The sequence below is a fragment of the Clinocottus analis genome, unplaced genomic scaffold, assembly GCF_023055335.1.
Source record: "Clinocottus analis isolate CAN_PGR_092001 unplaced genomic scaffold, fCliAna1.0.p SCAF_4, whole genome shotgun sequence".
In the NCBI taxonomy this organism is placed as follows: Eukaryota; Metazoa; Chordata; class Actinopteri; order Perciformes; family Cottidae; genus Clinocottus; species Clinocottus analis.
In genome coordinates this window covers 19,159,006-19,174,488 of record NW_027176153.1, presented here as the reverse complement: position 1 = coordinate 19,174,488, position 15,483 = coordinate 19,159,006, and the positions used below count along the sequence as shown (strand labels likewise).

Genomic DNA, 15,483 nt, shown 5'->3' with positions numbered 1-15,483 from the left:
ATAGACTAGTCATCTCAATGCTATGTATAAAAAGTAGTTTAATTAAATGACCTTCACATCAACAATTACACTGTTATGTTTGTCTAATGTATACACCACCCGGCAAGACAAATTCCTTGCATGTGTAATATACCTGGCAAATAAATGGATCTGATGTTGATTCTGAAATTTTGCATTTACTTCCTTAGATTTTCAATGTATTTAGCTGCAGTGGTGCATTTTTACATTGTTGTATTGATGCTTTCACTCAAATCAACCACCAGCTGTTTTCTAGTAAAAGGTGGCAGTTGTTTTGAGAGACATTTGTAGATTAACAAGTTATATTTTTTCAAGGAGCTAACGTCTTTAATACAATTGTATGTGGATGTGATTAGAATTTCTATTGTAAAAAATAAAAATAAAAAGACTCCATTTTAAATAACCCGGAAGTAGAAACATCCACTCTAAACCGGATATTACCGTGAAACTGAGGTCAGAAGTTCTCTCTCACAGCCATCTTGGATATAGCGTCCCGAGTCGGTAAGTGTCTCCGCGGATAATCCAACATCATCCACCCGTTTTCCATGAATCCCCGTCTGTATTACTCGTTTCACGCCTTAAAGTAAAGTAGTGTCACCAGGCCGGCGCAGATATGTGTTAACTTCGGTCCCTTGGGCCGCCGATATATATGTCCCGTTGTCCCGCTGATTACCTGCTCAAAATGGGGGAACATGATGACTTCCACTTTTCTCAGCGGGCAGTCAGGGCCGCAGTGAACTGTGTAACGGTTGGCTTAAGGGTTTAATTGTGTTAACTAAAAACGTGACGGTAGTCTGCGTTACTTGTCGTTAGCGTCCCCCGGCCGTCAAAATGGCTGAGAGCAGTTGGCTAACGTGAGCTAGGCGGACCGCGCTAAAGCATGGGCTCAGTCACTTGCTCCACTGCGAGTCTTTTATGAATGAGCTAACGTTGGTGATCCGTGAAGTGTCGCATGAGCAATCTTGCTTACTTTTTTTTTTTTTACAGCACTAACTAGTAGTTAACAATGATTTTGTCAAGCGCTAATAAACTGTTTTCCTCCCCAGCAACCATGCCCGGTGAAGCCACAGAAACGGTCCCTGTTACAGAGCAGGAGATGCAGCAGCCTCAAGTAGAGACCGGTTCGTATATTTAAACTTCCCCATAAAGCGTGCATGTAATATGCAAATTGTATATAAACAAAACAACAGGGGGTCCTGGAACTCAAATAACTGGTGAAATGTTCAACAAATGGCTGTCTGCGGAAGGTTATTTGTTGAGTAGAGGAACAATAATGCATGATGGGGCGTTTTTTTGGTTCATGGCGTTGACTCAGCTGGCTCGACACTGAGCTGATGTAACAGGTGACGGTTATTTTGACTGTCATACAGCCATGTGTTGAGATATTTGTAACTGTAGTTTGCCCACTGAGGGATCTGCAGTGGTGGTATTGTTTGCCTTGGTTTTGAAAACGGTGATCCAGGACCCCTTTTCTTCATTTACACAAACTCACAATGGTATGTGGTGACTTGCACTGACAACTGGATTTAGCACACAATGCATGGTGTTGTGTGTGATTGTGCGTGTGGTTTTGTCTTCCCTGTGCACTAAAAAATGCCTTCAACCCACTTTGCATAGATTAAAAGTTGGCTATTTTCTTTGAGCTATTCAGAAAAACTTAACGTATATGGTTTTTAGGGGAATAAATGTTTTCAACAAGTCATCAAAACATTCTTTTATAATGGTGGACATCTTTTAAAAGTCATCAGTCAGTAAATAAAGTATTGTGTGGTGAAAAAAAGTGAGCAATGGATTTGCCTTGTTCGTCATAGTTGAGGGTTGGATGTGAGCATCGGGTTAGAAAAATGTAAATATTTCAACATAATTCTTAAGTTGCATTTACACATGTTTTTATACATTTTTTTGTTGGTCTAGTGTTGGAAACTGTGTGGACTCATCATTGTTTGGAAATGTAAACAACAAAATACTCCAGAGCCAGTCCATTCAGATGCCGTTTGAGAGAAAGACGTCTCCTTTCAGTAATGGCAATGGATAGGTAAAATACAGCTTCAGCTTCAATTTAGGCTTGCACAGTTAATCTAATAATCAATTTTTGGCTCCCCACAATTAAACGAGCACGATTGCCTGTGATGTTGACTGTTTCGCCCCCGATTGTGAGCTTTGCAGTACCCCTCGTCTGAACCTTGCTGTGGACTTGTGCCTGCCGCGCCCTCTCTCCCTGTGGGAAGAAATGGTGCTCCCGGCGTCACGGTCAAAATTATCATTATTATAATAATTTTGGCGATAATATCATAGCCCTCCTTTAACCCTGGATGGTCACTACTGAACACTTCTCGAAATAGTCACGTGATGGGTTATTATTTCGTAGGGATTTTGTTTTTTTGTCTGCATCTTTTCACAACAAGCAAACCATAAGGCTTTTGAAATGGGATTGCAAAGGGATTTTGGATGTTAAGTTTTGGCTCCATGGACTTTGCTTTGGATCATTACAATAATGGACACATACTGTGCCGCCTAATCAATTCAAGGCTCTAGTAAATAAATGCATAGCTTATTTTCATGCAAAGTTGTGTATAGGTCTCCTGGTGTTTGTCACATGGACACTGCATGGGGTTTGGGATGTGGGATATATATTTTTTTGCTTAACTGCACCTAACACCACCCTTTTATACTTTGGCAAACCAAAAGCCAATAACACGACAATTAACTTTTCACAAACTCATCATTTCTGTCCAAATGTGGAGCACGATTTCTTTCTCACTTCATGGTGTATTCCTGAGGCTCTTAAAATTTCCGTTGAATTAGAATTGCTCCCCAAACAATTACTGTGATTGCCCTTCCTCCTGTTACTTTTCCTTAATCAGCTATAGGAGTATTGCATTCTTCTGCTCCTTCTGAGATGGCCATTCCTGTGAGCAAAGCTATCCCACTGGAGAATCCTCTCGAAACCTCTCCAGAAGGAGCTATCGTTCAGACTACTGATGACCAAGAGAATGGCGTAACTGCGACTCAAGAAATGGCAGAGTGCGCTGAAGAGGCTGGGTTGGCGACAACACCTGTCCCAACACCAGAGACGACTGCTGACCCAGCAGGGGCTTCAGCTGACCTGCCAGTTCCTGAAGAGTTTGTGCCTTCTGCCGAGACTGCCATTGTTTCCTCAGAAGAACCACATTCCACAGCTCCAACTGTCGAGGTACAAAGTCAGGAGTCTGTTGTTGCTGCTGAAGAATCGGCCAGCAAAGAGGTGAAGCAGATTTCTGTTGACGCAAAAGTCCCCGAAGACAAGGCCAGTGCGTTGGCAGAAGAAATTCCTGACGATCCAAAACTATCTACTTCTGAAGAGGTCGTTGCAAACGGTAAAGATGTGAAGGCAACTGATGCCCCGGTGACTGAGGTAGAAGAGTCGAGGAGTCTTTGCCCAGACGCAGCTAAAGTATTGCCTTGCGAAGTGAGTGTCAACGTGGCTACTCAAAATGAAGATCTTGACAAGAAAGAAGCTGTAAAACTTCTCTCCAAAGCCATTCAGTCAAAGGAGTCCTCCAAACGTGAAGGACCACCTCATTCCACTTGCCACCTGTCAGGTTGGTTTGTCCTGATAAGCAAGCGCTTCCTTTTCCCTACTTTTTAAAATCGGGCTAGGTCTCTTTTTTTTCCAGGTAGTACAACTGGTACTAGTTCAAATGGAGACTGGTTTAATGCGTCTGATTCCTTATGTGTTTTCCTGTTTCTTTGATGGCTTATTTATTTTTTGAAAAACATTTTTTTGTCTGACAGTCTATATTTACGGTACAGATGTCTGTCTTCTTATTTACCTTCATCACAGTTAAATTTGTATACATTCTGATACATTTTGATTTACACGTTTGAGAGAAAATTGTGAATTGTAATTTGATTTAAGAAAAATTAATTTATTGGTCGGTTCTAAGTTGAAGCATCAGTCCGTTCAGTGGTACAATAGCAGGTGGATTTATGCATCATCATGATGTGATACAAGTTGCAAATATGGTTTTCCCGTTTGTCCTAATTGCATCTTGACTAAATATAGAATGTGGGTTTCTTTTTAGAAGTAAGAAGTATGGACTGCATTTTGAGTGGTGTTTTGACTGAAACTCTAAGGTTTGACAGGTATGTCCTTTTCCTAACACAAAGCAAGGAGATCGAGTCTTGGTTTGTGATCATCTAACCCGCATGAGGAAGACTCAACCCCCCCCCTTCCCCGTAAAAATAAATAAATTGAAAGATTATTTTTTTTCTATTCAGCTACACCTGCCTCAGCTTCCTCTCAGAAACCCAAGGCAGCTTCTGGTTCTGCAAAGCCCAAAGGCAAAGATGCCAAGAGTGCGCAGGGTTCTTCTGCCCCAAAGGCTGTCCCTGGCAGAAGAAAACGTTCCTCTATGTCTGCCTCTTCTTCCTCTCCTACCTCACCAAAATCTACTTCTTCTGCGACCCCGTTGTCCCCAGTGCCATCTCCCCTCGCGACCTCACCTGGCATCTCTTCTGCTAGTCAGGCTACTCGCTTCACCCCCAAAATTGTCAAGGCTGGCAAACAAGGAAAGGCTAAGAAAGGAGAGGCCTTTGTGCCAGTTCCTTCCCCTGTGGAGTGCAAGGTGACACCAGCAATTGAAAAAGCAGTAGAGCCTATCCCCAAGCAAACTGTAGTTGAAGCTAAACCAGACCCATTTGAGCCAAACAAACCCTCAGCAGCTGCTGCAAAGCCGGTTGCAGCCCCAGCTGCTTTTAAAGTGACCTCAAAGCCTGCTGTGGCAGCTCCAGTTTCATTTTCAGGTACTCTTGCAGCGAGCCCCCCCACTTCAGTTGAGTTTAAAACGGTTTCATCAAAATCTGCTTCTGTTGTCACTGCTGATGATGATCTCCCTCCACTTATCCCACCTGAGAAACCAATTCAAATGCCAGAACCTGTGCCCTCTGTAAAGGTTACTCCGGTAGCAACCAAACCCAAGAAAGATATTGAGCTCAAGTCTGCTAAAGTGGTTGCTGAAGCCTCAACTGCAGCTGTTGAGTCTGTTAAAGCAGCTCCCATTGGCGCGCCTAAGGCAGCCCCAGCCAAAATTGAGGCTGTTAAGCAGTCCCCCTCCAGCAAAATCAAACCTGGCGAGGCTTCTGATTTAATTACTGTTGCCAAATCTGCTCCTGTTCAGGCTGCTAAGCCAGCTGCTGAGGCTAAACCCGCTCCTGTTGAGCCTGCTAAACCAGCTGCTGAGGCTAAACTCGCTCCTGTTGAGGCTCCTAAGCCAGCTGCTGAGGCCAAACCTGCTCCTGTTCAGGCTCCTAAACCAGCTGCTGAGGCTAAACCCGCTCCTGTTGAGGTTGCTAAGCCAGCTGCTGAAGCTAAACCTGCTCTTGTTGAGGTTGCTAAGCCAGCCGCTGAGGCTAAACCCGCTCTTGTTGAGGTTGCTAAGCCAGCCGCTGAGGCTAAACTCGCTCCTGTTGAGGTTGCTAAGCCAGGTGCTGAGGCTAAACCTGCTCCCATTGAGGCTGCCAAGCCAGCTCCTGAGGCCACGCCAGCTCCCGTTGAGGCTGCCAAGCCAGCTCCCGTTGAGGCTGCCAAGCCAGCTCCCGTTGAGGCTGCCAAGCCAGCTCCCGTTGAGGCTGCCAAGCCAGCTCCCGTTGAGGCTGCCAAGCCAGCTCCCGTTGAGGCTGCCAAGCCAGCTCCCGTTGAGGCTGCCAAGCCAGCTCCCGTTGAGGCTGCCAAGCCAGCTGCTGAGGCTAAACCTGCTCCTGTTGAGGCTGCTAAGCCAGCTGCTGAAGCCAAACCTGCTCCCGTTGAGGCTGCTAAGCCAGCTGCTGAAGCCAAACCTGCTCCCGTTGAGGCTGCTAAGCCAGCTGCTGAGGCCAAACCAACTGCCGCTAAGCCCCCTGTGATTTGTGCTAAGCCAGTAACTGACGCTGCATTGGCTGAGGTTAAGGTGGCACCAGCTGATGTTGCCACGCCTTCCAAAACAGTAGCTGAGCCTGTATCTGCTCCCTTAAAATCCACTCCAGTTGAGCCTTCTGTTCCTGTCTCTCTTCCCCATAAACTCACATTTGCTGAGGCGGTTGCTAAACCGGCCCTTGTTAAACCTGAGGATGTGAAAATTGATAAGACTCCTTCTGAACCCATCTCATCACCCAAACCTGCCCCTACACCTGCTAAAACCCCAGTCAAGGTGGAGCCTGTGATCAAGAACGACAAGGGTATTTCCTTCTTTCTCTTTCTCTCTGTGCCATCTGTTTTTCCAACTGTCTCTGCGTTCTGGGACTGGCTCAGATGCTTACATATGCGGTTCTCTTAAAAAGTAATGGTTGTGAAGTGTACTTTATCTTTGAGAAAATACAATGTAAAATTTCAAACAAAGATGATACTTTGTTGCTGACATGAAGGCTTCTGTTGTTGGAAACAGTCAGTTGTGCTGCATATTGTCTGCCATTATGTTGCGTTTCATGGGTGCAATCATAGTCTAAAAGCCTTTATTTTCCCAATGAAGATGTCTAGTATTGTGGTGAATGTGGTCTTGGATCGGAGGGTTAGTTACTATTTGAATTAAAAAGCTGATATCGGTGGCTCTTTTGCAACATTGAGTTGATGGTTATTGCAGTTTTACATTTACTTTTTCGACACGTTAGGTGGGTGTATGTTCATCCTGGGTGACCACAAATCTGGTTTTGGAACTCCTATTAATCTGCCTATTTTAATTCCCCAGGATTAATGCAGCATATTGTATGACTTTCAAGTACATACATGTGTGTGTAATAGTTGGCATGTTGTGACTAATTGTTTTTCCTTGCAGGATCCGGTACAGAGTCGGACAGCGATGACTCAGTCCCCGACCTGGAGGAACAGGATTCTGCACAGACACAGACGCAGCAAGCTCAGGTGAGAGTACATTCTAGTCTTGAATATCATGTCCGCTGTTGACATGATTCTAAACGTAAAACAACGGGTGTTTGTCCTTTACTCTTCCGTGATGATTAACACAGTGACTTTCGTTCTTCTGAGTATACTGAAGCCAACCTTTCTGTCCTGAGAAGAGGGCGTTTACACAATGACTCGCATCAAGCTCACCCGATTCCTCGGTCTACGTTTACTTAGTTGACATAAAATATGGATGAATCTTCTGTCTCTTGCAGCTTGCAGCTGCTGCTGAAATCGACGAGGAGCCGGTCAGCAAAGCCAAACAGAGCCGTAGTGAAAAGAAGGCACGAAAGGTAACGGTGGATCTTACATTTCCAGTAATGTAATTTGCACTTTCCTGCTTTCTTTGTGAAGGTCAAAATTGGCCATATTTGTAAATGTACTTGTTTCTTGCAGGCAATGTCAAAGCTTGGTCTCAGGCAGGTAACGGGGGTCACCAGGGTCACCATTCGCAAGTCAAAGAACATCTTGTTTGTAATCACCAAACCAGACGTCTACAAGAGCCCTGCATCAGACACATACATCGTCTTCGGTGAAGCTAAGGTGTGTAGCCAACGTCGATACGAGCAACCTTTTTTAGTCTTCATCCCTTGTAGAGATCATTGATCTTGTCCTACTATCCTTCATAGTTTTATACAGTAGCAGAATACTGATTAAAAGATCCACGAAGATGGTCAGAATGGTTCGGCAAATGTTCTGCCAAACAATGTCGTCTTAATCTCTCTTTTTTTTACTCTTGTGTTCTCTAGATCGAAGATCTTTCCCAGCAGGCCCAGCTAGCTGCCGCAGAAAAATTCAAGGTACAGGGAGAAGCTGTATCAAACATCCAGGAAAACACACAGACGCCAACAGTACAGGAGGAAAGCGAAGAAGAAGAGGTAAGATGCAGGTCTATTCAAGTGAAGATGGACTTGTTTGACTATACGCACTTGTGGTTTAACGTGAGATGTAACAAATTATTTACTGTCATTTTTATAGGTGGATGAGACCGGAGTGGAGGTCAAAGACATCGAACTCGTTATGTCACAAGCCAACGTGTCGCGAGCGAAGGCTGTACGCGCCCTGAAAAACAACAACAACGACATTGTCAATGCTATTATGGTAAGATTTCATTTTGAAATGGCTCTTGGTCGTTATTCAAAAAGCCATTTAAGTAGCTTGCTAAGATCTCTGTAAATGTGCAAGTAGAACTCTTCAGTGATGATTAACACAGTGACTTTCGTTCTTCTGACATTACTGAAGCCAACCTTTCTGTCCTGAGAAGAGTGTGTCTTTTATATTGTGGAAAAGAACTAGTTAACACGTATGATAATAATAAATATATTTTTCTTTCCTTTTGCAGGAGTTGACGATGTAAAGGGGCCCTAGAAACAAAGGGTTGAAGAAAGGTTGCTGATTTAAGCTCATTTATACAATTTATACCCAAGATGGAAATAAAGTTGTGGATGATAAATTGAAATCTTTATCGTTTTGCACATTATTGAAAAATGCGACGGAGGGGGGCTTTTTATTGTGGTCTTGGTTGCATGAAAGATTGTTGGCCGAAGTTTATCAGGTATTTCATGAATATGGATTCTGCCTTCAGTTTTCTGATCTCACAAATAACTAATTATAGCAGCGCATTGTACAGACACCAGTTCACAATAAGTCTCATAAATGTTGAGATTGATAATATATCTGGATTTGGTTAAAGTATTCATATGAAAGTTGTGAGGAGTTATTTTTGATATTCTGAATGTTTTTTAAAAAGGTCACCAGCCAATAAAGGTGAATAAAGCTGAACCATTGGTTTATTCTCAAGGTGTTGAATTGTTTAAAGTAATTCTGATTTGAGAAGTAATTTAAGAGAAAGGTAGAAGTAGTGTCTATTTCAAATACTTGAGTATAAATATTTACAAATTGTACTCAAAGATTCTTTGTCTTACTTATTTTTTATATAATTTGAGTGGGTCCTGTCTTATTTCAGCATGCACATTAAGACAATGTACACACTCATAGTACTACCAATGGCGGTGTACTATACGCAGCAATGTGCCATTAAGGATGGGGAGAAAACTGCAAACTGGTAGGTAATTTGAGGATATAATCAATGCTGGATTACAAATAATTTGAAAGTCATGAGAAAAGGACACGTTGGTTTGATCACACAATGCATGTGAGAAATACTGCTTTTAAAACTTGGTATTCTGAGTAAAAGTGCTTTATTACACAGCACCACTGAGAATCTGTCTATTCATATTAATTATGACGAAAGACGGCAGCAGAACGAACACCATTTTGTTAAGACTAAAAAATACCACGGCTCAACATGATCGACGCTATAATTATGGCATAAGTCTGTCAAAAATGGCAATGTGGGGACACATTTTGAAGTCTCCTTTCACTCCCTTCCAGAAAACAACGCACTGAGAATGGACCCTTGTAGGGGAAAATAACTGAAATTACTATTCCGAGCACAGTATTCTATGTCTTAATGGATGTCTTGAGGGCCGATTTAACCATTTGAGGGCGACACAAATAAAGGCAGGCTGGCTCATTGTATTCATTCATGAACCAGGACTTCACTCTGTGGATCTCACTTTATAAAATTATCTTTATAGTTATAATTTTAATGATTGAATCACTTGTATTAGTTCATTCAAATGTTTAGTTTAAAAGAGTAATGGTTGAATATTATTTTTTAATTTGTATAAATATGTGTTAGCCCTTTATATGGCTCTTGTATACTTTCTATTTCATTTTGCTTTTACACACCTCTTATACAATGTCGTGTTTACTTACTCTATTTAGGAGGTTTATCTTACGTTTCCTTACCAATGAGCTATATTTGGTCTAAACGCCACTGATAAATGCACCTAAATGACACAAATAATGTACAACGTTTTAAATGTATTGTTAATGACGGAGATCGCGCTCACCTCCCTATATTTCCGTGTAAGTGTGTGTATTTTCTTCTCTACATTGTTAATGATTCACGATTAAGGTTATTTAAGGCTACAAACCATAGCAAACTCCATTATATTCAGACGATACGATCCTCACGCGTCACCCACAGACAGCTGTGGCTGAACGCTCTAGAAACGTCCACTTACGCGCCACCTGCGTCAGCACCGACATTCTCAGCCCCAGATACGCAAGAAGATCCGGAACGGAGTCCAGAGGCTTATAGGCGTTTGCGTTGGTTGTTTGTGGGCAGCGTTCCTCGAATTTGTTTGTGCAGACGTTCTAAGTTTCTTTCCCAGAGACTGTTTTTCACCTGCGGAAAAAAAGAAGCTCACTTTGCATCGAGACATGTAAGTTGTGGGGAGTAAATGCGGCCGCGGCGATGGAGGGAAAGCGCGGATAGCACCGCCTGCTTCAGTGAGCTAGCGAACGTTAGCAGTAGTGACAACATGCGTTTTTTCGCAAAGGCGGGAGGTTGGCCTTGCCTCAGTGGATTATAAAATAACGGCGCCTCGCTAGAACCTCATAGACCTACAACAAAAACACAATGCACCGTTCGCAGGTGTTACAGGAGACCGGTGTCAAAAGCATTCGTTGGAGGAAAAAAAACCGGCCGCGATGTGCAGATAGCCCGGGCACCGCATGGCTCAACTGACGCTACAGCCCCGGTCCGCGTTGTTAGCTCGGCTAGCTGCGTTTCATTGAACGACTTCGCCCTCGCAGGCTATCGTTAGGTTAGCACTCCTGTATGAGAAGTCCGTGATTTTGTTTTAGTTTTAATGTTTGTTCTTCATGTTCACAAAACGTTACAATGAAAATATGTGACTGATGTGTTTTTGAATTCAACGCCCATGAAAACGTCGCGAGCACGGTTTCAGTGGACGCTCGTGTTCAACGCTAGCTTTCACGCGCTGGTTGGCTGCTCCACGTTCGCGTGTGTGTGTGTGTGTGTGTAAGAGGATTTGAGCTCATCGTGATTCAGTCAGGTTTTAATGCCAAGCGCAATATTGTGTCGGAGGAAAAAAAGAATACTTATGTTTTTATTGTTCACATAAAATAAATACTAAATAACGTGTTTAACTGAAGTCAGTGAGTCGTTATTGATTAATGTAACCATTGACATGTGACTTTAAATCTACTGAAAGTCTTATCGTTCATCAAAGATTGCACATTTCACCCATTTTGTACGATTTATGTTTAATGTTTGTAAAAAAAAAACAATGGATTCATTCAAGGTTCTTCTCTGCTAACTTACTCCTTTCTAGACGGATAGATCTTTGAGCTTCATGTGACTTGAGCCTCGCTAATACTAATATAATAATAATCCTTGGACATTAGTTCCACTCAGTGTGAATTTAGCACAATTGTAACTTATCGCAGTTTCAAGGTAGAGCAAAACGTTCCAACAATGTGAAGGGAAACCTGAGCCAAACTCACCCAAAACTTTTAAGATACGTTATGTTTCTTGCAAGCACATGTTTTACTTTTGAGCGTTATACTACAGGAGTGCATTGTGTAACTTGATGCTGCGTGGAAACTTGATACAGAGGCTTTTTGCGGCCTTAAAGGTGAGCCACCTGTCACCAGTACCAATGACCTGCATTATACATGTTTTATGTTGTCGGTCTGATGGGCGGTTGTGTTGTACAACAAATGGTAACGGTTCGGCCTTTTCATCCTCGTATGGCGTCTTAATACCCTGTCTAAGGGCTTTACTTTGAATGGGTTTTGTGATTTACAATGGCTGTACATGTGTTGACGTTGCGATGTCCTCTGTTTCTTCACAGGCATCCAGCAACGGCCAAGTGGTACGATAGGAGGGACTCCGTTTTTATAGAGTTCTGTGTAGCAGACAGCAAAGATGTTAAAGTCACTTTTGATAAAACAAAGTTTGTTTTCAGGTACGTTTTTCTTTTATCTTTGTTTGTAATAAATTCCTCAAGTTGAATTTATGGTCGCCAGTTTTGCTCTTACAGTGTTTTTTTATTGAGTTTGGTTTCAATTATTTTATTTCCACAGTTGTCTTGGAGGAACCGACATGGTCAAACACGAGAATGAAATGGATCTTTTTGAAGCCATCGACGAAAATGTAAGTTCATTTTGATCTTTTTTAGACACTATTGCAGATTGCGTGGTTCAAAATGAAGACTGAAACTGACCACACGCTTGTAATTTCTGTCTACTTCAACGCAGGAGTCCAAACATAAACGCACAGACCGCTCCGTGTTGGTCTATATAAGAAAAGCACAGCCAGGGAAGCCGTGGCCGAGACTAACAAAAGAGAAGGCGAAGGTCAGTTAATGAATGCAAAAGTCGGTGTGTTCAAACGTTTGTAATGCTAACAGCAAATGGGACAATTAATGTAAGCATATATATCACTATTTTGTGTTTTCACAGCTGAGTTGGCTCAGTGTTGACTTCAACAACTGGAAAGACTGGGAGGATGACTCAGATGAGGAGATTGGGAACTTCGATCAATTCTCAAATGTAAGCACTATTCATACGAGTGAAGGCATTACAAATGCTTAAAGAAGTCGATGTTTGACTCTTAAAAGGGCTGTGTATCTTTAGGATTTTATCTGATACTCTTATCAGTACTCCTTATCAGTTTGGTTCTTTGTAAATGTACTCATCGCTTCTTTTTTCTTTCTTAAAATAAATATAACTAAATGTTTATTAGAGCAGCAACCGTAATGTTGTCACCAGCAACTATAAACTCTAACATTCAACTGAGAAATAAATCCAACGTGTCAATAAATAATAAACATGGTATCGCTGACATCACACTACTTGGTCATGTTTAGAAGGAATGAAGTACATGGATTTCAGTCGGTATCCATCATTCATGCTGTCCTCACTCTGCCGAAGTGATTTACTGCCTGCAGGAACCGCTGGTAGTGGGAGCACATCCAATTTCACTTGACTTTAAAGCCACAAGGCAAAATAAATTGACGTGCATACAGACAGCTTTTGTTTTAGCTTTGATTGTAGCATGTTAGCCGCGCTAGCTCGCTGTGCTTGGGTAAATCGTAGCGGCGATGGTTGAAAGACTTGGGACAGAGCAGATAGAAACATGACGTTACTACTTGTTTTAACATTCTCCACCACAGCCTGATAATGAATAACACCAAAATGTTAAAGGTCAGAGAAAAAAACTGCTAACATCAGACCTTATCAATACTCTAGTCTTCACATGGCATTTGGCCAAGCACTAAAGATTCATTTAAAAGAATGTTCCTAGAAGACCATTATGGAATGTAGTAATTTTGTTATCTCACCCGCTCCCTTCCTATAAATGTTCTTTTTGATTACTCATTTAATATAACTTGACTCAGAATCTCAATGTGATAGATGTATTTTTCAATTCAACAACTGAATATATCATACTTTGTCTAAAATAGATTTAAAGTAAACAAAGAATGGCAGTGTTGCATGTCATTCCACACTTTTCTCTCTTTTCCACTGTCACTATATAACAAAGTATAATAATAATTCAAATAACAAATAATTAAAACTAAATACTGTTAAGTTGTTGGTTGATATTTACCAATAATATAGATGCCATGATTGGTATGGAGAGTATTTTTTTTGTAATTGAGTAATTCTGTGTGTCAGTTTGTCTTAAACTTGAGAAATCTGTTTAACCGTTGTTATACTTTAAATACTTGTCGTGATGTCTTTAGCAGTTTCAGCTTTTGGCCTGATAATGACTACTTTTTAGAAGTTAATTATTTTGGTTTAATATTACAGATCATGAACAACATGGGCGGTGAGGATGACCTGGCTGATCTAGACGGTCCAGAAGAGGTAAGCATCTTTTTTTTATTTTATGTATTACTTTATTTAAGTGTCAAGCTTCTAATTCTAAATTAAAACTAATCCTGAAACAAATTTTAAGAAGTGTCAGTGTTGCATTTTGCTAACTTACAATGACATGTTTTACGTGTAGCATTTTTCTCACTAATTTCCTTTCCTTTTTTTGTCCTTTTTTAGGATGAGTCTGCAGATAGCGATGACGAGAGTAAGTATTTATGAGGCAATGAAACGACACATCTGTAAATGATGGCTGTCATTCTTTTATTTAAGTCTGTTGTGAAAAGAGGTTTAATGTTCTCTCTGCTCCATTTAATTTTCAGAAATGCCAGATTTGGAATAGAAGACTGTAAGACTCTGGAAAGAAAATGGAAGAACAGAGGGCAAGAGGAATCATAACAAATGTATATCTTGAAACTGAAGGCAGTGACAAACAACTGTACATATGAGTCAGTAGCCATATTTAAATCCATAGCCTCAGCTCCAAACTCTTGACCGATCAGTACACTGAAGGTTGATATGCATGGTATTGTACAGAGCAGCTATCTCCACTTCCATTTGCTGTACTGCACCTTTTGGGCATCTTGTTTTACTGTTAAATATTACAAGTAAGCACACATTATTTGTTGGAAAAGCTGTGTAGTCGTCTTCAACTGAGCAATATGTGATAACAGATTTACAATTTTGTTTCCAGATTAATTGTGGTTTCAAATTATTAGGCCCACCCATTCCCAATGTTGTGGTTTTAAGTCGACCAGTGTAATTTCTCTTGATTTAAAGACACTAGCTTTGTACATCAAAAATAATTAGATCTTTTTTTTTGATTGGGTTCCTCTAAAGCCTTCCATTTGCCGTAAATTAGATATCCAGGAAGCCAGTCTTTTTGTTTCCGTGGCTTAACCTTTCAGCTTACATGTTTCCCTTTACTTGTTTAATGTTTGAAAAATTGGAATATTCTGAAATCATCTTCCCCAGTTTGTCACCTACTTTGGTAATCTAAATAGATTCCACATATTTAGTATCTTAACAGTTCTTTGCATACCCACTTAACTCACACACATGTTCCACTGCAGAAGCAACGTGAAATGATTTGCAGCTGATAATGAGGCTTGAAGCTTAATTGGGCCTCGGCATCATATGGCGTGTTGCTTTTCTCCAGGTTCTTTCCGTTTGTTCATTTAGAATGATCCTCCCTTCTCTGCGAGGGTGTGTCGGACCGATACGGCGACGTGTAATGACCAAATTATATTTGCACTGTCAATAAAGTGTATGGGGAGACAAATAGTGTTGAATTACAGTGGAAGTTCTTTTTTTATTGTCTACATCTTTCTAATAAACTGTTTAAGAATCATTCTAAATCTCTTTTTTTCTAAATGACATTTTTTTAAAAAATTGGTAAATTTGGACAGAATACATCAACATTGTGAAGTTGTGGGAGCAAATTGAGCTTCTAAAAATGATTACAGATGTAATGTACCTAATGTGGGGCGGTAATGGCAATTACATTTGAACCTTGTAATTGACAGTTTTTACCAATCTAGTGGATTGTAGATTGAACTTTTGGTGTGATTATGAAATAGATTTTAAGGTACAATGACATCCATTCGATGTCTAAGCAAATTTTATTTATTTTTTTAGATGTTAACCTGATAGACTACTAGTCCTACTTTATAATACAGTATTTACCAGAGTACAATTTTTGTGTAATTTTAACCTCCATTCGTGCTTGTTTCGGTGCTAGGACCCAGAAACCTTCAAGCTCATCGGCCCAGAATATTTGCATACTTCCTCTGCAG

At 41.1% G+C, this 15,483-nt stretch overlaps 2 protein-coding genes and 2 non-coding genes across 6 annotated transcripts; all 4 read left to right on the top strand.

The window, feature by feature from the left end:
* Positions 1–428: 428 nt before the first annotated feature.
* naca (nascent polypeptide associated complex subunit alpha) lies at positions 429–8,390 on the top strand. 3 transcript variants are annotated; one of them, XM_068596970.1, is made up of 9 exons: positions 429–519; positions 1,065–1,139; positions 4,279–6,213; positions 6,807–6,892; positions 7,147–7,224; positions 7,328–7,474; positions 7,681–7,809; positions 7,910–8,032; positions 8,274–8,390. In XM_068596970.1, exons 2-9 carry the CDS (start codon positions 1,070–1,072, stop codon positions 8,286–8,288), a joined length of 2,583 nt encoding a protein of 860 aa, XP_068453071.1. In that variant the 5' UTR covers positions 429–519; positions 1,065–1,069; the 3' UTR covers positions 8,289–8,390. The 3 variants fall into 3 exon arrangements, with proteins under 3 accessions (XP_068453071.1, XP_068453072.1, XP_068453073.1); XM_068596971.1 differs by lacking the exon at positions 4,279–6,213 and adding an exon at positions 2,883–3,599; XM_068596972.1 differs by lacking the exons at positions 4,279–6,213; positions 8,274–8,390 and having other exon boundaries at positions 7,910–8,122.
* LOC137801231 (small nucleolar RNA SNORD59) lies at positions 6,975–7,048 on the top strand. The gene has a single exon (XR_011079699.1). It is a non-coding gene; the product is annotated as a small nucleolar RNA SNORD59 (small nucleolar RNA).
* Positions 8,123–8,196, top strand: LOC137801232 (small nucleolar RNA SNORD59). The gene has a single exon (XR_011079700.1). It is a non-coding gene; the product is annotated as a small nucleolar RNA SNORD59 (small nucleolar RNA).
* Positions 8,391–10,039: 1,649 nt separating the features above from the next.
* On the top strand, positions 10,040–15,038 carry ptges3b (prostaglandin E synthase 3b (cytosolic)). Its single transcript, XM_068598272.1, has 8 exons — positions 10,040–10,224; positions 11,662–11,775; positions 11,894–11,963; positions 12,068–12,166; positions 12,272–12,361; positions 13,625–13,681; positions 13,868–13,895; positions 14,011–15,038. Coding segments are annotated over exons 1-8 (480 nt in total). The 5' UTR covers positions 10,040–10,222; the 3' UTR covers positions 14,031–15,038.
* Positions 15,039–15,483: the final 445 nt, after the last annotated feature.

Coding starts and splice junctions, on each gene's coding strand:
- ptges3b (XM_068598272.1), top strand. Junction 11,776..11,893: donor AAAACAAAGTTTGTTTTCAG/GTACGTTTTTCT, acceptor TTATTTCCACAG/TTGTCTTGGAGGAACCGACA. Junction 13,682..13,867: donor ATCTAGACGGTCCAGAAGAG/GTAAGCATCTTT, acceptor GTCCTTTTTTAG/GATGAGTCTGCAGATAGCGA.
- naca (XM_068596970.1), top strand. CDS start 1,070: ATGCCCGGTGAAGCCACAGAAACGGTCCCTGTTACAGAGCAGGAGATG. Junction 6,214..6,806: donor TGTGATCAAGAACGACAAGG/GTATTTCCTTCT, acceptor TTTTCCTTGCAG/GATCCGGTACAGAGTCGGAC. Junction 7,810..7,909: donor AGGAAAGCGAAGAAGAAGAG/GTAAGATGCAGG, acceptor TCATTTTTATAG/GTGGATGAGACCGGAGTGGA.